The sequence below is a fragment of the Bemisia tabaci genome, chromosome 8, assembly GCF_918797505.1.
Source record: "Bemisia tabaci chromosome 8, PGI_BMITA_v3".
NCBI classification, from domain to species: Eukaryota; Metazoa; Arthropoda; class Insecta; order Hemiptera; family Aleyrodidae; genus Bemisia; species Bemisia tabaci.
In genome coordinates this window covers 43,163,296-43,187,612 of record NC_092800.1, presented here as the reverse complement: position 1 = coordinate 43,187,612, position 24,317 = coordinate 43,163,296, and the positions used below count along the sequence as shown (strand labels likewise).

Sequence of the window (24,317 nt, the reverse complement as noted above, 5' to 3'; positions counted from 1 at the left end):
AAATTATTAATCAATTGGCTAGGTATTCTCTGCACTTATTTTATCCTATTTTGTACATCCTATGAATGTTGAATCGCTTTGCAGATTCACCTTAAAATTTCAAGATGGACTTTTTCCAGCACCTATTATCAGCTATAAATAGCTGATGGTTCTTGTTAAATTTTGGCAAGGCTTACTGTACTCGAAGACCAATTCTTATTTGTAATATTTGAGTGTAGGGAAAATCACCCCCCCCCCCCCCCAAGTAGCTCCTCTCAAAATAGGTGACAGGAGATGAGGTGTGGATGAATTTTCACGTTTAGTTGACTTTTCATAATGGTTTTTTAAGAGATTTTACGGGCATAGACAGCTAAAATACCTACCTATACCTAATATTTTTTTATCCAACTTTTACCCTCTTGTTGCCACTATCTCGCCTCAGTTCCGAAAACGGGTGAACAGGTACACTAATACTGCCGTGCTAAAGAAAAACGCCGTAAGAACTTTTAAATGTTGCCATATTTCCCTCAACAAATAATTCTTTACTGGGAAAAATTGTGAATATTTGTTTTCAAAATTTTCAGACAATTTTGTTCTTGATCTAATCAAAAATACCTAAAAATTTCAAGGTAAACGATGCAAAACTTTCCTTTCAAATACATGTTTCATTCGAGGAAATTTGGCAACTGTCGAATGTTTATACGGCGTCTTTCTCAGTAGAGCAAAATAATACACCGTAAACTTTAAAAATTTCATGATCCCGGCGGCGTTGTCGTAAAGCGTTGAATCATTAATGGAGATGTTGCATGTGTAAGGAATTTGCGATTTGACTATTGATTCTTATGTAAAAGTTCGCGAGAAACACGATGGTCCCACTGGTTTTCTCTGAAATCAACTCTCAAGCTCAAAAAAAGCTCTCAAGTTGAGGTCAAAATGGAGGGGATATCCCACGCTATCCTGAGAGTCCTCCTCTACATCAAGACAAACTCTCCATGCAAAGATAGGGAGCTAATACATTAGCAGGGTTGCCGTGTTTTCAGTTATAGAGTCCCCAAATAAAGTGGGAGCCCTGTCAATGTATTTGCTCCCTACCTTTGCATGGAGAGTTTGTCTTGATGTAGAGGAGGACTCTCAGGTAGCGTCGGATTTCCCTTCCATTTTGGCCTCAACAATTGAGAGCTTTTTTTTGAGCTTGGGAGTCGATTTCAGAGAAAACCAGTGGCACCGTCGTGTTTCTCGCGAACTTTTACATAAGAATCAATGGTCAAATCGCAAATCCCTCACACATGCAACATCTCCATTTTCCGCACAGGAGGATAGTGTGCGCCTTCAATTTTTCGGGTCAGGGCCGGATTTACCTACTTGCCGCCCCCTTCTTATTCGTATTGAAACATCAATGAAAACCATCAAATGAACGTGCCAGCGGGGGAGGGGTGCATAAGATGCGTTTACTGGTGTTGAACACATTTTTTGGGAAAGCCCTGTCAACAGTACTAGCAAAAGTTCACGGAACTTGCGAGAAAGTTAAGTTTCGTAAACCTATCCCTGTGTGGACAAGGCCTTCCATTCATAAGAAATGAACGAAAAAATTATGAAAGAACAAACATAAATGTGGATTAATGACTTTAACTTCCGCCGCCGCGCCTCGCAAACCGCACTGTGTTTGACGCAATGCGTGAAGTATTTACGCAGTCTTGTAGGCGCTACGCGTCTCACGCTGATCGCACTGTGTTTGCCGCAATGCGTGAGGTATTCATGCATTCTTGTAGGCGCTATCCGTTTCACGCTGTCCGCAATGACCGAACTGTGTTTGATGCAATGCGTGAAGTATTCGTGCAGTCTTGTAGGCGCTAATATGTGTTACATGCCGATCGCCGCGCCGAGGGCTTCTCCTTTTCATCTCAAGTCCTAGTCATCATTTTTTTCTAGGTAAGTCGCGCCGTTCCAGGCCAAATTGCGTGTTTGATTTCTCTCTTAACTCGCCTAATTAAAGGTGCTGCTTCTTGTATCACTGAAAGACGACAAAAGTAGAAATTACTATACTCTCGGAAAATTAGAGATTTTGTCGCCTTTTCTCGTTTGTAATTTTTTTTCAAAATCCGAATTTTTCCTATACCTACATTTAAAAAAATTGCAAAATTTGCCGCCCCCTATAGATTTGCCGCCATGGGCCGCGGCCCATGTGGCCACCCCCTCAATCCGGCCCTGTTTCGGGTATGCCACCGAGACATCCATCGAGCCTGAATAGTTGCATTCTTGTTATTGCTGTCATCCGTGGTGTGCGCGTCGCCGTCGTCCTCGTTCGGCTGAGCCGTTAGTAAGTACTCGCCTGCTCAGTCGAAAGCCATGAACGTCTCCGATAATTTTGTCACGAATTATTCCACTTTCACGCCGCTAAGCAGGATGTCTATCGACCTGGAAAATCGAGAGTTTTTTTTTTTTTTTTTTTTTTTTTTTTTTTTTGTCAGGGAAAACGGCATGTCAGAGAATCCGCAAAAGTTCGGCATGTTAGGGAATTTTATTTTGCAAGCGATTTTCGTGTCAGGGTAATCGAAAAACACGGATTTTTCGGGAGATGTTCCGCGAATTTTACTCTCGCACAGATTTCTACCGGAATTTCTGCTGAAGTCTTTTAAATTTTAAAAATGAGGCAAAACTATCCGCACAAGTTTAAGCACGATATATTTTGCTCTATTTTGTATTACAATATATTCCCAAAATTCGAAAAATTCTTAAATCTCATCAGTTCAACCGTGTCGAAAAATTAGGAATATTTTATTCCTTTTTGTCAAAGAAATGCCAGGGATTATTTTTTCCGTCTGTAAGTGAATTTTAAAATTCTTTCCCGTCATTTTGGCTTTCTTTGCCGGGGAAATTAGGGATTTTTTTTTAAATTGGCAGACAGCCTGCTTTAAAAAAGTAGCTGGAAAACCGCTGTTTTGGGACCACTGAGCCGCACTTCTGTGGCTTTGAATTCGATTCAAAGGGATCATAACGATGTATTCTTCGAATTTTATTCAGTCTCTAAGCTCGCAGAGGCGGGAAATATCAAAAGACCGCTAATTATTTAAATTTCACGCCTTCTTAATTATCAATGTTTCCTTTTTCCCTCTTTGTTTCCATTCCACCCTCGACACTCCTCAATGCAATTTTCTCCCTTGCGTATCGCAACCAGTTTTGTAGAAGCGTTGAGGACCCTTAATAACCACCTTATGTGTCAGTATTCACGCAGAGAGAGGGTAGTTTTGGGGAAGGTGCTTAGTCAAATATTTTTGCTTTTGAGCAGTCTGCAGCGGTGCTAGTCATTTAAAAAACTCGAGGAATAATGATGTCGAGAGTCGGTCAAATTGATCCGACTATAAAAAATAATCGGACAACAAATTGAAAAATAGAGGGTAAAAACAGTGTCAACACAGCCGAAGACAGGAGAGTCGTAATCAGGCCTCGTTTTTCACTTTTTACCACGCATTTGAACGACACGTCATTGCCAGCATACAGCGAAGCATTGCAAGTTCACGCCTCACGCCATCGTCGCGCCTTCAATTTCGCAGATACAACACGGACATCCATCAAGCACGAATAGTTGTGTCCCTGCGCCGTAATCGAAGCGCGCTCTTTTTCTCGCTCTATTTCCATGATGCGTTGGTTCCGTTCGTCTTATTTTTATTTTAGTGCTTCGAAAACTAATCGTCACCTTCCGGCCAAAGTATCACAAGCACCATGCGACGTTTCAAAATGTCCCTCGATATTTTTCTCTTTTACAGAGACATTGTTCAACGAGGCTGTCCGAAAATTTCACCGAATTTTTTTGCGCTGCCGATAAAATCCAGTGAAATTTTCAAACAGATTCACCCAACAATCTCTCTATAAAAAAACAAAATGGCGGCGGAAATTTTGAAACGTCGCATGGCACTGGTGATACTTTGGCCGGAAGGAGACGAAATGAGCCTCTCCGGGCAAAAATGGCGGATGGGTCAAAACATCCAAGTACGAGGGTCGAACAAAGAGTTAGTTTCCCTATTTTTTTTTCCTCGGACTCAAAACGTTACAAGAAAAAAATCCCATTGGCCGTTGAAAAGGCCATACTCTCAACTTTCCAACGGTAGAAAGGTTTTAAAATTTGTGGCATCAATCACTAAAAAAACTCAATTCTTGTGGAAGCCTTCCGGAACATTTCTCGCCAACTTCTGAAAAAAATGGTACAGAAAGCGAAAGAACAACGATTTAAGGAATACAGTGATACCTTTTTTTTTTTTTTTTTTTTTTTTTTTTTTTTTAGAGTATCTCTTTCCTAAGTTTTCTCTACATACTTTCCATCTAGAAAGACACATTTTTTACTGCCAGAAAATATGAGGTGAGACCATGTGTGAGGCATAGTGGTCTTGAAGCAAAAAACAAAATGCGACAAAAATTTACGTGAAAACGGTTTGCAGCTAGCTAGGGGGTGAGTCTATGGTATGTGTGGACATAAAATGGTGAAAAATCAAAATCTTGGCTGATCCTAATTTCGAGATATGGCAGTTTGAAATTTTCTTTGTAAATTCAAGTTTTCTATTAATTTTAATCCGCTTTTACATTTACTTGTCCATTGAAGCGGTGTTGTTCGGTTCACCTTTTTTTTATTTTTTGTTCGATTCAAGTCGATCGAATACATACCCTCTCGTTGCATACAGAGTACTTATCATACTCAATTTTTTTTTTAACTGAGCAATTCGCCTTCTACTGCGTCTGCCGCAATTGTTATTATGAATATGTTGTGCGTGCTGATTTTGGCCGATTACATACTCGATTCCCTGAAGGCGATTTATGTGCACAAGTAGAGCAATCTGTCGGAGAACGAACGAAATAGAGATTAAGCGATTCATTCAGATTTCACTTCTGTTGTTCGCACAACATATTCGTAACAACAATTGCTGCAGACGCAGCTGAAGGCGAATTGCTTTCGCACATAAAACGCCTTCAGAGAGTCAGGTATGTAATAAGTGCAATCAGCACGCACAACACATTCGTAGCAACAATTGCTGCAGGCGCAGCTGAAGGCGAATTGCTTTCGCACATAAAACGCCTTCAGAGAGTCAGGTATGTAATTAGTGAAATCAGCACGCACAACATATTCGTAACAACAATTGCTGCAGGTGCAGCAGAAGGCGAATTGTTCAGTTAAAAAAAAAAGAAAAAAAAGAGTATGATAGGTAGTATGCGTGTAACGAGAGGGTACGTATTCGATCGACATGAATCGAACAAAAAGTAAAGAATGAATAACGAAAAAATGGATGCTTTTTTTTTATTTTCCGGCCGAAAATAATCAATACCGATGAATTTTTTTAAACTTTTTCGAATTCCGTCCACTTCATTGTATATGTCCTTCAGACAGGGAGAAAACCGTATGAAAGCCGACTTTCGTCATTATTATAACGCCTTATTCTCCCCAGTTTCAGCAGGTACTTAAATCAACTGGCACTGTATAAAAATTATTGATATTTTTTATTCGGCGACAATAAAATCCTCTCTCTGTTGCCGAAGAGAGCCATACCAAAAAATTAATTAAGTTGAACCCGGCGAATGATGAATTTCTCGACAGCCATCACGTGTCGTCTTTAGTGCCTGCCCCTCCTTCCCATTCCGAGGGACTTTGATTGTAAAAATGTCTTTAAATTTTCCGAGGTGCATTATTCCACCTCCATCGGATGAGACCGTAAATTTCACCGCTTCGACGAACAATGCCGTTGCCCTGTCAAAGGTCGCATTTTGGCCTTTCAAAAGTCTCAGAGCTGTACAAGATACGGCCAGGAGCCTTTGCACCTATCTTTGGCATTTTCAAATGTCGTCTCGCGCACTTGACGCTCATATTAAACTTCCGCTAAAGGTTGCTCCCCGACTCAATCAGTCTTTCAGCAACTTTTCAGACCCTCCTTTGATGCACTTCTGAGCCCGTAGAGTTAAGATAAGTTCCCTGATCCAGGACTCCTCGATTCCTTGTCTTTTTTTAGCGGAGCCTTTACAAGGAGAGTTGTACTCTGCCTTGCTAAGGAAGAACGCCGTATGAACATTGGAGAGTTGCCAAATTTCCCTGGTAAAACATGTATTTTTGACAACATTCATGCATATGTTTCCTTGAAATTTTCAGATATTTTAGATTAAATTGCGCACAAAATTAGTCTGAAATTTTTGGAAAATAATATTAGCAACTTTCCCAGTGAATTCGGTTTTTATCGGAGGAAACTTGGCAACGTCTAAAGGCTCATACGGCGTTCTTCCTTAGCACGACAGTATTGAGCGCTCAGCCGATAAAAAGCGCTTTTTGATTTCAACCTGCCTCTTGAATTTCAGTAAACTAGTGGCTAATGCATTCAAACGGCGCACTTGCTTAACAATAAGATACAGGGTTATTCAAAAGTCACGCACCACTAGCCATGAGGGGGGTGGTTCGAAATTTTTCAGTTGCCCCCCGCCCTTTCCCCCAAGGGATCAAAAACTGGGAGATACCAAATAAGTCCTCCCCCTCGACTTGAGGAAAAACGCCTTAAATCGCAAATCGATATCATAATTAGAACTAAATTTATGGCCAGTGGTGCGTGACTTTTGAATAACCCTATAGATACAAATTTTTATAGAGCAGCCCGAGAAAATGGGAACAGTAGAAAAGCGAGAAGAAAAAAACGGGAAACAAGGCTAAAATGCACAGTGAAACAGCCCGAGACGTTTCGACTCTAGACTGAGTCATTTTCAGGCGGAATAATAATATGATAGTAATTAAAAAAATCGATGAAAACCCTGAGCCCTACATTCAGGATCCATGAATACAACAAGAGAAACAACATCGATTATTTAATTTGTATTGTTTCATTATTCCGACTGAAAATGACTCAGTTCTGAGTCGAAACTTCTCGGGTTGTTTTATTGTGTATTTTAGCCTTGTTCCCCTCGCTTTTCTACTTCGGAGATTTCGTCAACTTTTATAGGCAATTTTTTTATTGACGTTAAACTTGCGCGTCATTGCGCTGTGGTCTCAAAACGCAGTCATTTCATGTTTTTCCCCCTTTCTGTACATAAAAAAAAGTACAAAAAGGTGGCTCCAAGCTCAAATAGTGGACCAAACATTTTACTTAGAAGTTCTCGAGCGAGCACGTGACAGTGCTCAAAGGAAACTGTCCGATTTGTGGTCAACTGGGATTTGTTTTTTTCACCATGACAACGCTCCCGCCCACGCAGACATTCTGTCATGCTAAGGAAGAACGCCGTATGAACATTCGAGAGTTGCCAAATTTCCCTTGATAAAACATGTATTTTTGACAACATTAATGCATATTTTTCCTCGGAATTTTCAGATCTTTTAGATTAAATTGCGTACAAAGTTGTCTGAAATTTTTGGAAAATAATATTCACAATTTTTCCAGAAAATTCGGTTTTTATCGAAGGAAATTTGGCAACGTCTGAAGGTTCATACGGCATTTTTCCTTAGCATTACAGCATTGCGGTCCATCAATTTGAGACTAAAATTACCATGATTCCGATATCAAACCTCCCTTTCTCCAGATCTAGTTCCTTTGTGACTTTTTACTCCTGAGAATGAAAAGAAACATGAAAGGACCGCGGTTTAAGACCGCTGTTGAAGTTATGACGCCGGACGGACAGGCGGACGCCTCGCTGAATTGCATCCAACCAGCGGCGTGCTTTGCGATATATCGATTGATCTACCATTTAAATCTGTAGAAAAGGATCGATAAACGAACAACTTAATGCTCGATTCTTTATACTGTAGCTTCAAATGGGGAGATATCGATGGTCGATTATCACGCCTCACCACTGCATCCTACCTCAGGAGTTTGCAGACGGCTACTTTGAAAGTTAGAAAAGCCAATTGGACGAGAATACCGAGGGAGATTTAAGTAAATTCAAATACAGTAAAAGCTCGTTAAGTCGAACTACGGTTAAGACCAAATGCCGATTAAGTCAAATTTTTTTCGGTCCCTAGACACGTCGATATGTTAAGTGGAGAATCGGTTAAGAGGAATTGCAGCTTAAGTCGAATTTTTTTTCGGTCCCTTTGCAATTCGACTTAGCGAGCTTTCGCTGTATAAAAATTCAATAAGAAATATTTTTTGACAAATTCTGGCCCTCATATTCTTTTCCCAGTCCATTTTAATAAAAAAAAGGTGATCCCAAAAATTGGCAAAGCTTCCAAAGATCTCTCGGGAAATTATCGTCAAAACAATACAAATTTAACTAGCAAATTTGCCAATGAGCACTTGGGCAGACAGGTTTAAAATAGCTTCTAGTAGCAGCTGCAGGCGCCGAAAGTCGGTAATACAACCTGCGGCCAAATTGCAATAGAATTTCGTTTTCTGTTGGGGATGTGGGGGGGGGGGGTGCTGGATCTCATAACCAGGATGTAACTCTAATATCTTAACCTGCAAACTGAAGGAGCATCGTATAGCTCGAACACGTTCTCTCGTCAATTCTAGAAAAGCCAGTTTGGCTTCATCCATGCAGGCTCGGAAAAAATGAAGTGGTCTCCAGTGTTTATCTAATAATCTTTGAAGGCAGGGGTATGACTGTTCTGCGAAACGCATGTTCCTATCGCGGAGCCTGTGCGACATGCGACAGTCAAATACTGATTATGAAGCAGACACACCCCTACTAAAACATCTGTAACATAATATGTGTGGTTTGTTCCGTCGACCTTTTCTGGGGTCTTAAAACAGATTTTGATGGAAACGGATCCATTTTAAAGACATTACTATCTATTAGAATTAATTTTATTCGAAATGGAAAGATTTTTTTTTTCTTTCCTTTTTCTTTCTGTCTTTTGCGCACGCTTTCATCATGAGACCTTAAAGAGAATGTGAGTTCACAAACTGTTGAAATTTTTCCTTCAAATTATATTGACCAAAAAAAAAAAAAATCTTCCTTTGAAAAATTATTTCAATATAATTATTCTGTCATGCTAATGAAGAACGGCGTATGGACATTCGAGAGTTGCCAAATTTCTCCGGATGAAAAATGTATTTATGAGGAAAATTGTGAATATTTACCTTTGAAATGTTCAGCTGAACCCAACATCACTACCAAACTTCTGAAACTCTTTGCCTCCTTAATTTAAAAATCTAAATTTTTGTATTTACACCCATCTTCCAAATTCTGTGTAAAGACGTTAATAGCCTAAAATGCTGAATATCTTTAAATAAATTAACTAACTAACTAACTATTTCAGATTTAACTGCGAAAAAGCTGCTGAGTTTTGTTTTTTAACAAACCAAATAAATTATACAACAACGAATCAGCAACTTCCTGTATTTACCGGTAGTCACTTACAAGTCGCTTGAAGTGGCCGTTCGCTCGTTTCCGGTGACCGTTGAAGAAAATTACCCCTGGACGCGAAAAATTTAAAAAACCGCATTATGAACTACGCAAATTGCGAACGAAGGAGGGAATTTCAGACTTTTTCAGTGTGACCGTCGTGATTTTCTTGTCATCTGACCCCCTGCCGTTCATTCCACAGTGGTATCTCTTGCGTACAACGGACCCATTTTGTCAATCATTTATGAGACCGTTCAAGTATTACAACTCAGCCACTTTGACCGACTTTCGTACCTCCCCTCCCCTCTCCAATACTGCCTTGCTAAGAAAAAATGCTGTATGAACTCTCAGGCGTTTCCAAATTTATTTTGATAAAACACACATTTTCGAGAAAACTTATGCTTATTTTTCTTCCAATTTTTTAGATAATTTTGTTCGCAATTTAACTGAAAGTCCCTGAAAATTTCAAGGAAGAATATTAATGAATCTCTTTAAAAATAAAAAATTTACCTTAGAAAATTTGGTAACTCTCGAATGTTCATACGGCGTTTTCCCTCAGCACGGCAAATACGCCACCCGTCAGCGAACCTCTCGCTTCTTCTCTTGAATTACGTGATCCTGGTTTGTCTCCCTAATCCCTCAATTTTTCCTAAAATATAATCAGATAACCTGAGATATCGCTACAAAAAGTTATAATTGTTTTCCCTTCAATGATCCCCATCAGATACTCTCCCCCTTTCAAAGTGACTTACGTCCTACTCAAACGGCTCCTACGGAGCAAATTTTCGCGTTGGATGAGATAGATCGTATTAATCCGATGAAATTTCTGAACTCAGTGGTGTCAGTGGGTCGACAGACTCATCCATCAGCACAGACCAATCACAAAGCTTCCTACGAGTATGGACAGATCGCTTCATGGAGGGCTTAGGGCCCAAAAGTGCAGCCACCCTTCTAACCAACTTCTAACGCACAAAATTTCACTGCCAGTCTGCAGGTTCCAATTCTAACCAAGATGGCCAAGAATGTACATAAATGAGCGTTCTTCCGCAAAATTGAGTAAATTTATGCAAAAACTGAGTCAAACACGTGCTTAATAAACGACGGTTCGTAACAATAGTATTAGTAAATCGTTCTGGATAATTGAAATTCATAGGTTGGCTGCATTTCTGGGCCCTAACTTTATTCGCAGAAGCATCGGTGAAGGCCTGATGGATTCTCGGAGTTTCACATCTGTCCATACTCTCGCTATACAGGTACTCTACTTCCTACTAGTTAGTAATTCACGGGATAAGGTCTAGGTACACGATCAAAACCGATCGAAGTAGACCAGTTGATGACTGATGGTCACCATGCAACATTCCGCTTTGATCCAAATTGGACCGACCGTCAAATTTTGACCAGAATGGAGTGTCATATCATTCATCATTCCTTACCACCCAAAACATTTCTGCCAGGTTTCCATTTGAAAATTAGTCTAGCAACTATATTAAGCCTGATGACTCCCGACACTTTGATGGTAATTGGTTCGGGAATTTGATCGCATACATTGGCGGATCCAGCAAATTGGCAACATTGCGTTTTCTCCATTTAAACCTATGGAAATGTATCGATTCTTGAAGGGGCCAAGTGCTCCGACAAGAATCGATTATTTAGCATAGGTTTAAATGGAGCAAATCCAGGGTTGCCAAATCGCTGGGTCCGCCTCTGATAGTGTATCGAGACCTGAAATCCAAACGATGACCCCGGTGAACACCAACCATCCTTTTAGTGAGCCCCGAAAACAAGAATCAGGTTCACACAATCTATTCGACCCAACGCAAAAATGCACCTAAAGTGAATTTCCTCAGATTTCGGATGGTCCTCCTCCCCTGACGTGCTTCAATCCTCACGACGACGCCTTTGCGCCGAAACTTAGGCCTCCGAGCTCAGGAGGGTTCAAAGACAGCTGCAACACGAGCGCGTTGGAAATGTCAAATCAGGGTCTCATTAGTGGAGCAACGTGGCCGGCCCGTTCCGCATTATCTCCGAAGAAGGATGGAGTGGTGGGGGGGGGGGGGGGCGTCTGATCGGAGGCGGGGGTGTTCTTGCAGTGCTGCGGCGTTATCACTTATCAGGGGCAATGTGGACTGGTGCAGGAGTAGCTCTGCGCCTGCTCTCCGGCGAGCGTTTATAAGAGTGGATGTCCCCCAGGAGCTCAAGTGAGTGCTCGAGTGTCTGTCGCGAATGTGGTGCTGGTGCGGGTTGGTGCGCCCTCCCCCGTTCCAACCTCGTGTCGCCCCGGTTCCCAGTGTCGCACCAACCCCCAGTGTCGCACCCTCGCCGGTGTGCTCCTACTTACCCGAAGTTCTTTCTAATCCTCGTGTTCATTCATCAAGTTCAATCATTTCTAAAGTTTTCCGGATTATAGTGCTTATTTTGTATTTTGTATTTTTTTTTCGGGATTCAGTTCGTTTGAAAATTTTTCAGTCCCTCTCACCAATTTTTCGAAGCATTTCGTCGTTGTGATCTCTCTGGTTTTTCATCTTCCTTCTTTTCCTTTTTCAAGCAAAGCAGTTACCCTCTTTTGGTTCGTTTCGCAATCGTCGGGTCTCTCTCAAATGAGCTAATGTTGAATGTTGATTTATATTTTTACCCTTTTCAATTGTCAATGCGTGATCTAATTGAAGCGGTATTTTTTTCTTTAGACCGCGTGATTATTTCCTTGCTCCGAAGTGAAAAAAACGTAAAATTTGGAATTGCTTTCCTGTTTTTCAAGATCCAACGATTGATTTAATGTCATTGATTTCAAAAAAATCAAAAATCCATGATTGAATTCAGAAAAGCGAATTGGTAAAATTTTACTCTTAATTGTACATTTGTATGAGTACCATTCGTCAGTTGATTTTTCTTTACTCCGTGGACGTCATTGAAGCCAAATTTTAAGTGGAAGCGTTTGGAAACGGCAAAATGTTTGAGATGAGGAGGCGAAAAAGTTTAAAAAAAGTTCTTAAAATTAATCAAAATCACCGAACATGGCCACAAAAGAGATCAGCTATAAAACGCATAGGAGGAGTAGGGACTCCTCTCAACCCTGTCTGACAAAAAGAGTTTCGGTTTTTCAAGTTAAAAAAAATTTTGTGATATTGACTATTTCGTGCGACATGTACCGTTTTAAGTTCTTTTCGATACCAATATTAACGCGTTTCACATTTACAACGTGTTTTATTGATTACTTTACCTTCAAATGTATCAAAAGCAATAATTTATTACTTGACGATATGATTATTCGCGAGGCTAAAGCGCGCAATAAAGGCCGTCTCTATTACGAAAACGCGTTTTCACAGGGTGTTTACGAGAACAGGCTGGCAAAAATCAGTACTTTTACAGTAGTTTTTCAGTACATTCCCAAGAAATTCAGTACCTCCTCAACTGAAAAATTCAGTACCTTTTCAGTACCTCCATTTGAGGATATTCGAAAAATTTAAAAAATTTGAATTTCTCGCTCAAATTTCGACAAAAATGACAAAAAGATGGAAAAAATTCCGGAACCTTCTTGCGGAATTTCCGCACTTTTTTTAGCACTTCCAGACCACCCTTAAAAAATCAGTACTATTTCCGAACTTGTAGACACCCTGTTTCACTATCGAAATAGAAACGTTTACTTTGAATGATCACTTTATCGCATGCGGTAATACACTTTCACGACCTTGTCGTGGCATTTTTTCACTCTATACATATAAATGTAATTGTTTTTGAAACGTCTAAATACGTTGAAGGCTCGGAAAAAGTAATACCTTTAAAAACCTGGTTCATAGGCCGTTTCTGAAATATAACGTTCAATTATTTAAATGAAAAACACGGGCTGGAGCTTACTCTTGTATCTCCGCTCTGCGAATTACATGTGCAAGTCTGCACGCACTTTTGTGTCGCTGCTATAATTTTTCTCTTGTTTTTCATTATTCCTCTCGTCTGACCGGATAGTAGAAGAGATAACGCTGTCATATTGTCATTATTTCGCGGAAAAGGAAGAGCGGGAGGAAAGCGTTATGAAAATACGAGCAATTCCCACTGGTAATGGCTCGACGTTTTCATGACAATTATTCATAGAGTCCCGCACATTAACGCATGTTGTGTAGTTATTTTTGAAAAGACTTAAATGTAAGTCTGCAAGTAGTATATCGTTGCTTTCATGAGCTCCAAGTAGGGTGGCATGAAACGTAAGAAAGAAATGAAAGATTGGAAATTTCAGTGAAATATTTCATGAAATTTCATGAGGCTGTGAAATATTTCATATTTTTCAGGGGCTAGCGTATGCAACCCGCACTCAAACACACAAAAATAGAAGAAATTCACTATTTTTACATTTCGCGAAACATGAAAAGGAACCGATATTTTTCGATATCTTTCATACATTTCTGAAATTTCATGAAATTTTTCACGTGAAATTTCAAAATTTTATTTTTCATGAAATTTTGCCACTCCAAGTGTCATTTAATCGGAAACTTTGCTCTGTTTCAAGGTCGCTTTTGAGTCTTGAGTACTGCTTCAATTTTATGAATTTTTTACCGATTCCAAAATGATAATCAAGTGCTCTTAACAAATTGTTCAAGTTAGTTCATTTCTCGGAATGGTTTGGGGTGCATTTTGCAATGAGAAAGCAGAGCTCGTAGCAGAGTATGTGTCATTAGTTCCCCTAAGCAGATAGGTGATTTTTGCAGGAGCCAGAAATTATAGTTCCCCATATTGCAAAATGACGTCGAATTTAAGAAAACGACATGCTGAGTGACATTGAAAAACAGAGGGGATAATGAAGATATCCATAATTTTGAGTTGAGCCAATCTCAAAGCATACCTTGAAATTTTAAATAATGGAACTATTTTTTTAATCTCTCAACATTATAGTTAACCTCTTCATAATGCTCATTAAATTTTTTCCCTAAGTTGATCAGTTTGCATCCTGTTCTCAAAATTACAACAATTTCTCTTAAAATGTCAACGCACTGACCGTAATCCAAAAGGACTGCAGCAATATTAATTTTATGGGAGAAGATAACCGCATTCACCGACTCCAACGTTAGCGTGCGTTAGTAATCGATGTCCAATCGGCCTTTTACAGCGAACTCTCATTTTAAGTATAAAACAGAGGAGCTTAATTAGGATACTCGTGAATTTTTCCAAAGAAACTTAGCCTATTAGTAAAACCCTAAACGTAGTGACTGAACCTCTGAACTTGTCGGGAGAAACTCCTCTCGTAATTGCATTAACATGAATACATGGAAAGGTTGTAACTCAAAGATACATGAACTTTACAGGCAATCAGCTTCGCTGAAAAAAATTTCCTCGCAATTTTTCCCTTCTCTGGAGGTCGATCGCAAAGATTTCATAGAGGAAAGTTTAGAGCCCAATTTACAATATCAAACTTTACATTCAACTTTTGGATGCAACTTATTGTAATGAAAAGTTGGATAGTGTGATACTGACAAGAAAAAACGACAATAATTTGATGAAAAATTAAACGGAAACTTGAATGTGACGTCACTTTCAACTTCTCGGTCAATTCTCCATCCAATTGGCGCCGCCAACTGGATGGAAATTTGAACGGAGAGTAATTGAATCAAATTGTTTTGCGTTGAACTTTCCATCCAACTTTTCGTTCCATCATGCAAAGGTTGAACAAATGTATGTTCATAAATTGGATGAAAAGTTGAACCGAGAATAATTGAATCAAATTTTTTTGCGTTCAACTTTCCAACCAACTTTTCGTTCAATCATGTCGGATGAAAAGTTTGATCGTGTGAATTGGGCTTAAAATTGAAAATTTTACTGCGGGAAAATGTTGAGCATTTTGCGATTCTTATAACCCGGATTTGACATTGCAACAAAGAGGCTTTCGGGGGTTTTATACGGGTATGTAGACCGCTACAAGAGCTAGGAACTGGTAAAGGAACAGTGGACAGTGTGAAGTGTTGCAGCACCCGCAAGGCGCAACTTGCACAGCTCCCTCGACAAAAAGATTGTAAGTCAATTTTCAAGGAGCTTTGAACCGCACAGCCGCACATACTGACGCGGCTCGGTGAAAAATCAAGTTACGTTGTTCCCTTGTCACAGTTGTGACTAGTACAGCTCGGGCCGCGCCGCGCCGCACAGTGGACCGAGTCAATAGGAGAGGCCGGACAACATTTAGAAACTTTAAAGCTTACAACTTCGTTCATACAAAACTTTGAGGTCTTTAAAGTGGCTCCATTGGTTCCCTCGTTAAATTGTGTGATAGAAACGCCCCTTAAAATTTAAAATATGACGAATTATACATCGAAATTAGCAGTCTTAGTCAAAAATGTCATGTTCGACCTCTGTGATTGGCTCGATCCACCGTGCGCCGGTAGGTCCCGTCTCCTCAGCACTCCGTCGAAGCCTCTTCAAAGTCGAGGCGAAAGACTTGAGGCAGTGCACCGAGAAGGTCCTCGAGCCCCTCCCCCCCCCCCACGGGTTTTGCATCCCCGAATCCACCCCCTCCCCCGAATCATGGGAAATGCTTATCTTTTCGAGTCATCATCACTTTTTTCTCTCTCTTTACAACGACGCAGTGAAATTGCCAAGTTTGCGGGGAGCAGATCGAAAGCTCCCGTGGGGTCGCGTCCTAGGGGATGGAAATTAGACATGTATGTGGCACAGTTTCGCCTCGCTACCCTTAGCGCCCCTACTCTCGCACCACCAGCGGTTTTGAGTACGTTCTTTCGCATCCCTCCTACCCCCTCACCGCCTCTGTTTAAAATCGTAAATTGAATTTTTTTTTTTTTTAAAGCTGAGGTAATCATTTTCCTCTCGTTTGTAGTCTCCTTTACCCTTCCTCAAATTGTCAGCTATTCAACTCTCCCATTGAATATGCGTGTATCTTTGATACCTTTCTAATTCATCCCTCATTTGCGTCTCATCGTTGTATCACCTCCCTCTCCCCTCCGGTGGTGTGGCGTGAATGTTCGATCATCGATATTTCCTTATTTAAAGTTGTGCATGGTAAAGAATCGATTAATAAGGTGTTCGTTGCGAACACCCTGTTTATCGATCATTTTCCATAGGTTTGAATGGCAGATCAATCGATATATCGCAAAGCACGCCACGCCACTGACTCCCCTCTCCCCCGTGCCTTCATCCCTTCGTGAAGTTTTTACGTGAAATGTTCCCCAATTAGTTGTCAGTTGCGTGACTGATTTTGCACTAATGAAGTTCAATGTGGAACAAACTTTGCCTATTTAATGTTTTGCTTCAAAGTGCAATATAAAGGCTCTAGTCTAAAAATATGCTCAAATTTTAAAGATCAAATGTATTGAGTCTTTTGGCTTGCGAGTGCTCAATTTTTGATTGTCTGCAAAGTAAAAATGATAAAACACGGTTTTTTTCATTGGAAATTATTGTGGAATTATTCCAAAAATTTCTTGTGATTTACAAAAATATTTATCAAGATCGTTATTCAACGTATAATAAAGTACTTATAATAGATACCTGGTGGAACTTGAATAGTAAAATTGATAAAACACGGCTTTTTTTTTAGGTTTTACCATTCAACATCCACCAGGTGCCTCATTTTATGTACTTTATATCATGTTGCATAACAATCTTGAGATATATTTTTGTAAATTGCAAGCAATTTTTGGAATGATTCAAAAAAGGTTCAAGATTTTTTCGAGTATTCCTATGCCTATATACCCAGAGAATCTTCTCGCCAAAAATTAGCGCGTAACACAAAAAAATTTCGATATGGAATGTAATAAATGACTATCTGCATGAAGCATCAGACAAAAAGCTGGAAAAATACCATATTTTTGCTAACATATAACAGGGCACGAATTAAAATTTAGTAATCAAATTGGCATACCTCAGGCTCAAATTGAGATATTACACCAAAGAGTTAAGATTCTCATTCAGAATAACCCCTCTGCAGTACTACCGCGTTATGGAAGAACGCCGTATGAACCTTCAGGCGTTGTCATATTTCCTTCAATGTACAACGAATTAACTGGGACAAATGTGAATATTTTTCTTCAAATTTTTCAGACGATTTTGTTCGCAATTTGATCTAAAAAAAACTGAAAATTTCAAAGAAAGATATGCATAATTCCCCACAAAAATACATCTTCTATTCGGGGAAAGGCAACTCTCGAATGTTCATACGGCGTTTTTCCTTGGCACGGCAGAGTAGATGAGTAACGACCAAATCCTCCCCTCAGATCAAATATTAACGGCCTTGATTATTGACCCAGAATCAACATAAGTAATGGGCACAGCCGCACGGCTGAGATGTCAAACAGAAATCCAATACTTTATGCTGCAACGCAAAATCGCCGCTGTCAAATCGCCGGATCGTTCGTTCATCTCTTACTCGATGAATGGATATCACTTAGGGGTTAGGTTATCATTAAGGGCTGATCAAGTATTACGAAACGCACTTGGGGGGGGGGGGGGTGTTAGCCAACGTTACAATGCGTTATAAAGGGGAGGGGGTCAAGCTCAGCGTTACGTAACAAATCCGAGGCAGGGGAAAGAAAAAAACTTTGAAAAAAAACGTGCAAAAAATTGAAAATCCCGCCCTTCCCGAATGAATTTCTTCACACCTTTGTTGATCTCTTTCTGTCGTATTTCAGCTCCAAAAAACCCCGAATTTCTTTCGAGATGTTTTCTCAACGTTTACTTGATTTTTTTTTAAAAAAATTGAGGGGGGCAGGCCAGCGTTACATCGTTCAAAAGGAAGGGGGTTTAGGGTTGCGTCACAAGGGGGAGGGGGTTAGCGGGGTTAACCCCCTTCCCTCATTCATGAAGAAAAAATAACTTAGTGAACCTGAAAAATTGATGGCAAAATCATTTTTTTTATTTATTTATTTTTTATTTGTTTTAAAATTGAGAGGCTTCCGTAAGCCTGGACCTGACCCTCTGCCCCTCGCTCCGTAAGCCAATCGCAGATCCTTTCCCTCTCCAATCTCAGACCCCTTCTCTCTCTAAGTGGCTTACGCATTACTTAAGCGGACTTTTCTTCTAAGATTACTTTATTCCCCGTTTCCGTAACTCTTCACGCGAAATAAGCATTATTTTTCGTCCGAAAACAATTTACAAAATATAGCGCATTTTTGCACCTGAGTTTCCACGTGTCATGTAAAAAAAAACGACGTGTTCGACCCGAATTCGAGCTCGTGAGGATGAAATTTTTCCCGATCGCGGCAACCGGCGGTTTCGTTTCGACGAATTTGATCGACATGGTAATATGATCGGCGGATTGGAAGCATGTTCGATCGGATCGGACAGCGTGACGTAAGCGACGTAAGCGACGTAACGTGCGTAGGTAAAGCAACGGAAGACGGGACGGTTACTCACTCAATCTGGGTGTGATGTGTTTACCTACGATCCATCACAACCTCCTTGAGTGAGCGATTTCCTTACTTCATTTTCTCTTCGTCTCCTTGTCATCGGCCTTTGTAGCGCCCCAATCCAACGCAGCTCACTGGTGAAAGGTTGTATTTTCTCTCTTTCCATCTCTTTTTCTATCTCTTTTTCCAGCTCTCTCTGAGAAATTACCAGGGTGGCATGAAACGTAAGGAGGAAACGGAAGATGGGAAATTTCGGTGAATTATTTCATGAAATTTCACGAGGCTGTGAAATATTTCATATTTTTCAGGGGCTAGAATATGCAGCCCGCACAAAAACATAAAAAAGTAGAAGAAAGTTACAATTTTTATATTTTGCGAAACATGATCAGGAACCGATATTTTTCCATATCTTTCATAAATTTCTGACATTTCATGAAATATTTCACGTGAAATTTCAAGATTTTATTTTTCATGAAATTTTGTCACCCTGGAAATCACTCACAAAATCGATGCGTTGCGTACAAGTGGATTCGTAGTAAGAGTTGAGAATGGGTCAGTTGCGCTGGTCACAGAATCGTGTTTTGATGTTTGATTCTTGTAGATCAGCCAGAAATAATAAGATCCGTCCTAACAGCAACTTTCTACGTTCAATACTAACCGAAATATTCCGCCTTGAAAAATTCGGTTTATGACGTCATCCACCATGGTAGAGACGCCTTTGGTAGTGACGCCATCCGAGTTTCACGTTGAGTAACCAGTAGTAAACATGTGTGTTTCCCTGACAATTGAAAAGAAGGGGGAAGAAACTAAGGGTGTCACTACTGGTGTCACCAATGGATGACGTCATAAACAGAATTTTTCAAAGCGCAATATCTTCGTTAATATTAAACGTATAGAAAGTTGCTGTTTGAACGGATCTGATTATTTTTACTCGTCCTACAAAAATCAAACTTCAAAATACGATTATGTGACAAGCGCAACTGACAAAACAAACACGATGATTGCACTGAAACCACCAGAGCACGTATCTCGTTTGCGGTGTCTAAAAATCTCCGCTTCCATTTTATTTTTTGACGAACACCAAATCAATATTATTTTTTGAAGTTTTTACAGATTTTTGTTCGCACAGTGAAGAAAAATCACGGAAGTTCTCAAGAACTGACGTTGAATAGTGTTCCATTAAAAAATAATGTATGACAGGAAGTCTGCAACGTCGCAAACTGAGAAACGTGGTTTGAAAGTTTCACCATCGAAATACAAATAGTTACAATGAATAGTTAAATGAATATTCAAACGTGTTTTTAGTTCATTTTTTCAATAAAAAATACTTAAAAACTTCATTTTTTATTTTTTTCAGTTTGCGGACGGGGCACAATGGATCAGTGCGGCGGGAGCTGAGCAGGGCGCTTGCTCTGTGGGCTAAACATTCCAAACTGACCTTCCAGGAGGTCAACGATGAAAGGGCGGACATCCTTATCGAGTTCAAAAAGTAAGCATTCCACATTTTATATCATCATTTTAAATTATTATGCGCAGAGAGAAATTTTAACACAAAAGTTTGGTGAGTACGGGAAGGAACACACAGAAAAATCCTAGCCTTCGGTTGAAAATTTAAAGAGAAAATGCCAGCTAGTTTTATTGAGGAAATTTAATAAATAAAACTGGTAGTGAGTGCAATCGCGCAATTGGAGGAATGCATTTTACCACGCGGAAAAAATGGATCGCTGATTGAACAATTAAATTGTTAAAAAATATGTCCGACAAGTACATTTCACTATACTGGAAATCACGGGGATGGTTAAATTAGCATTTTCTACTGAAAAAAAACTACATTGGAACATGTCGGAAACTTTTTTGACTGCAAAAATGGTAAATCTGCAATATAATTTGTTCCCTCCAGTCTCTCCATTGTTTTCTGCCCTAAATTCACCGCAAACTAAGCCAAAATCAACACAAAATTTGCGCTGGCTTGTGTTTCACTTCCTACATATATATTAACCAAAAGTAACACAATAAAACAAATATTTTTATCAGTGTACGCGACTTGACAGTGTATCACTGTGAGACAACTTTTAATTATTTACTCCGGAGTCTCATTAGTGGTTCATACTGCTCAGTGTGTCAAAAAATGTATTTTTAGGCGCTTTAATTTTAAGTGCCCTAACAAGTCACTTTACCGAGTAAATAGTGGTTAAAGTGGGCTTGTGGAAACCTGTGACGTACAGCACCATAAGAATGAAAATGTTGCTAACTACGAGTTTGAACAGTTTCTTTTTGCATTATGAACCTTGCAAGGAATTTCATTGACTTGTCACAACAGAAGTAAGATAATTTTCATTAATAAATAATAATGATTCAATGTAACTTTATTGCATGGATTTTAAAACGTTTAAGGTCCATCCTTGAGGACCTACTTTGGGGTTTGTGAAAATCATGAAATTTCTCTCTTCGTATGTTTTACCTTTGATTTCTGTCATTTTTGTTCTACACAAATGTATGGTTGGTTGGTGAAGAAAAATTGCCATCAATGTGGATGTCTTATGCCGATTTTACGTTTGATATTTCATGTGAAATTGGACAATGTCTCAAAAAATGTCCAGAACTAAACGAGAGTTTTCAGGGGCCAATGTCTAAACTAGGGAAAGTTTCCAAAATCGCACTAAAGCCTTAATGCAAAATAATTTTTGTTGCAATATATTTCAAACCCTAACATTTTCGAGGTACTTTTCATCTCAGATATATTGATAATAGCACGGCAGTGATGTGGTTTGGTCCCTTTCTGCTTAACGCGGTCCATGTAAAGCGAAGCCAATGCTCAGCAGATAGAACACGATTAACGGAGTTACTGCTGCCCCGACCCGATGGCACAATTTATTCTACCCTCAAGCAATTACACTCCATAAAAATCCGACCAGACCTCGATTGCAGTGGCAGTGATTCTACTTCAAAGATGCTCACCGACCACCGGAAATAGGAGGATTGCGATAAAGCACGATATGACACGGTCCCTCTGTCAGAGAGGAAGCGGGACTCTCCTCTGACTTTTGAGCGATATACGTTATCACGCTCGCCGGTGCCGGTATATTAGCAAAACGTTCACACTGCATATCCTCTTTTCGATTCTATCACTTCCTCCTCTCGCGACACGACTGAAAATAGCCGGCGAGGAACTCGCAACTCATCCCTTATCGAGCGGTTAATAATAGCGGAAACGAGGACTTGATTCTTCTCATTTCGTCTCTCTTTTCTCCCTCGAAAAACAAATAAAAGACTGTATAATAAAACGAGTAACTACCCACTGACTTTATGCTTCCTTCGGCGGGTACTTCTAAACACCTGTCCAACCCCTCGGCAGTCTTGAGACGCATAAACTATGTTTCGAAACGGGAATGATTAAGATTTTTTTTTTTATTTTCGACTTTTCGAGCCGTTCTCCTTGACTGTTAATGGGTGACGTAGCGCCCTCAAGTACGTATGAAGGCTTGGAGGACAAGGCGCATAAGTGTAGTTTTTGCTATTTCGAGAAATACGTGTTTGAAGTTTCGAAATTATATGGAGGCTTATGGCGGAGAGAAAGTTCAAACTGACTTTTCGATGCTTAAAAATTGGAATTTTGGAGAGAATTTTACACAGAATATGCATTAAGACTAGTTTTACTTGAAATCATCATTACCTCAATTTCTTCAAAAACTGAACTTATGCGCCTTGTCCTTCAAGCCCCTCAATTATGATCTACTGAAATTGTTAAGAAGAGAATTTTCCGTGTCGAAGTATTGCCACCTGTCATATAGACAGGTTAATTAGACGTTTCTGCCTCCGCGAGATGGTGGGTTTGTCATTTATATATACCTCAAACACGCTGTATAGAAAGGCAAGGAAAGAATAGGTATGGTAATTGACACATCAAAACAATATGCGTAACGGTGTAACGTGTGAAGTATCTCTTCGATGTCGAAGGCGTTGGAAACGCTGCGCTGCGCGCTGCTTGCCGGCGCGGCGCGCTGTTAGTTGCCCACGATAACTTTAATTATTGTGACGTTGGTTCTCGGAATATAAGCGGTAAAGACTGACTAACGACTGAGAGACTGACACGGTAACGTTTAGTTTGCGATTTAACGTACTTAGACCATTGTGCTCTCTTGAGCGGGAGGTTTGAATTCTCACGAGATTAAACATTAAATATCATAGTTAGGAGTTAATTTCGGTAATTTTCGTTGCTTGAATCGTGTTTTTCGTTTAATTTTGGTCAAGAAACATGTATCAAAATGCTTAACTTCGTACCTCGTCTAGTGGTCCCTTGAAGACTTGGGTGCGAGAGGGGCACTCTTAAGTTTCGTTTTTTAAGAATTTCCTTTTAGACCTTTATTATTTCACAGAACAAAAATGCTCGTAGAGCGATGGAAATTTTGGTGAATATTCTTCATGATTTAGCAATGTTTTCAGCAAGGTGATTCGATGGACGCTATATTTTGTGTCAGAACGACATGCGATGTATCGCATCAATCAGTTCCATTTTTTCAACTACTTGTCATTTTTCTCGAAGTTTGAGATCGCAATTCTGTTGTCAGGAGACTAAAGAATTATTCACTGACAAATTTTGACAAACAAATTCAACGTAAGAAAGGCGTGGTTTTTTTAGAGGAAAAATATTGCATTCGATACTGACATCGAAACCGCACTCGAATGCGATATTTTCTCTCTAAAAAAAACCACGCCTATATTATGTTGAATTTGTTTGTCAAAATTGGTGAGTGAATTCTTTAGTTTCCTGACAACAGAATTGCGATCTCAAACTCCGAGAAAAATGACGAGTAGCTGAAGAAATAGAAGCAATCTAGGCGATGTATCGTATGTCCTTTCGAAAAAAAATATGGCGTCCATCGAATCACCTCACACAGACATCCACAAGACAGACTGGTAAGCTTACCTAAAAACCGGTATTTTTACTGTTTTTTTCAGGTAAGAATACCACTTTTATTGGTAATCAATTCCCGGTAACTTTGCCTTTTTATCTCGGTAATTCTACCACAGTCGATAAAAAATATTGGCGTTTTTACCAAGATCCAGTAAAATTACCTAGAAAGTTCAATAATAATTTTACCGAGATTTCTCGGTAAAATTACCAATTCCATAAATGGTAATTTTACCAAGAAAAAACTGGGATCAAATAGATTCCTGCATTCTTGGTAATTTTACCCTTTTCTTAGTAAATACACCGAGATTTTTTTTTTCAGTGTATCCTCTTTGATTTTCCATAACAGAGAGACGTCTGTTTTATTGGTTTCAGAGGATATCACGGCGATGGATATCCTTTTGATGGACCGGGGCGTATTTTGGCCCATGCGTTCTTCCCGGGTAGCGGCAGAGGAGGGGATGCACATTTCGACGAAGAAGAGAATTGGTTACTCGATGATTCCGATGACCGAAGAGGTAAGTCACCAGTGCCCTTCATGTTCTATCTAATGTCTATCTACTTCACTTTAAAATCTTGAATCATTTGCAATTCCTGTCCGCCTGCCTAAGAACGGCTTATAAGCCATTCTCATTGGAAAAAAAACTCATTGGATTTACAGTCCTGACTCTTAAAAACATCGACAAGAAAAAGTGCTCTTGATTCAATCAGAATCTAGCTTAAATCAAGAACCAAGCCTCTTAATTTAAGCGGATTTCGTTTTGATTCAAGCAAAAATCCGATTGAATCCA

At 39.7% G+C, this 24,317-nt stretch overlaps 1 protein-coding gene across 3 annotated transcripts in view; it reads left to right on the top strand.

Annotated features, from left to right (window-relative positions):
* Positions 1-24,317, top strand: part of LOC109030472 (matrix metalloproteinase-2) — a 364,259-nt gene that overhangs the window by 324,712 nt on the left and 15,230 nt on the right. For all 3 annotated transcript variants that reach the window (XM_072303226.1, XM_072303227.1, XM_072303225.1), the window contains 2 exons: positions 19,972-20,103; positions 23,902-24,044. In XM_072303226.1, coding sequence (XP_072159327.1) covers positions 19,972-20,103; positions 23,902-24,044 — 275 coding nt within the window. The remainder of the gene's footprint in view (positions 1-19,971; positions 20,104-23,901; positions 24,045-24,317) is intronic.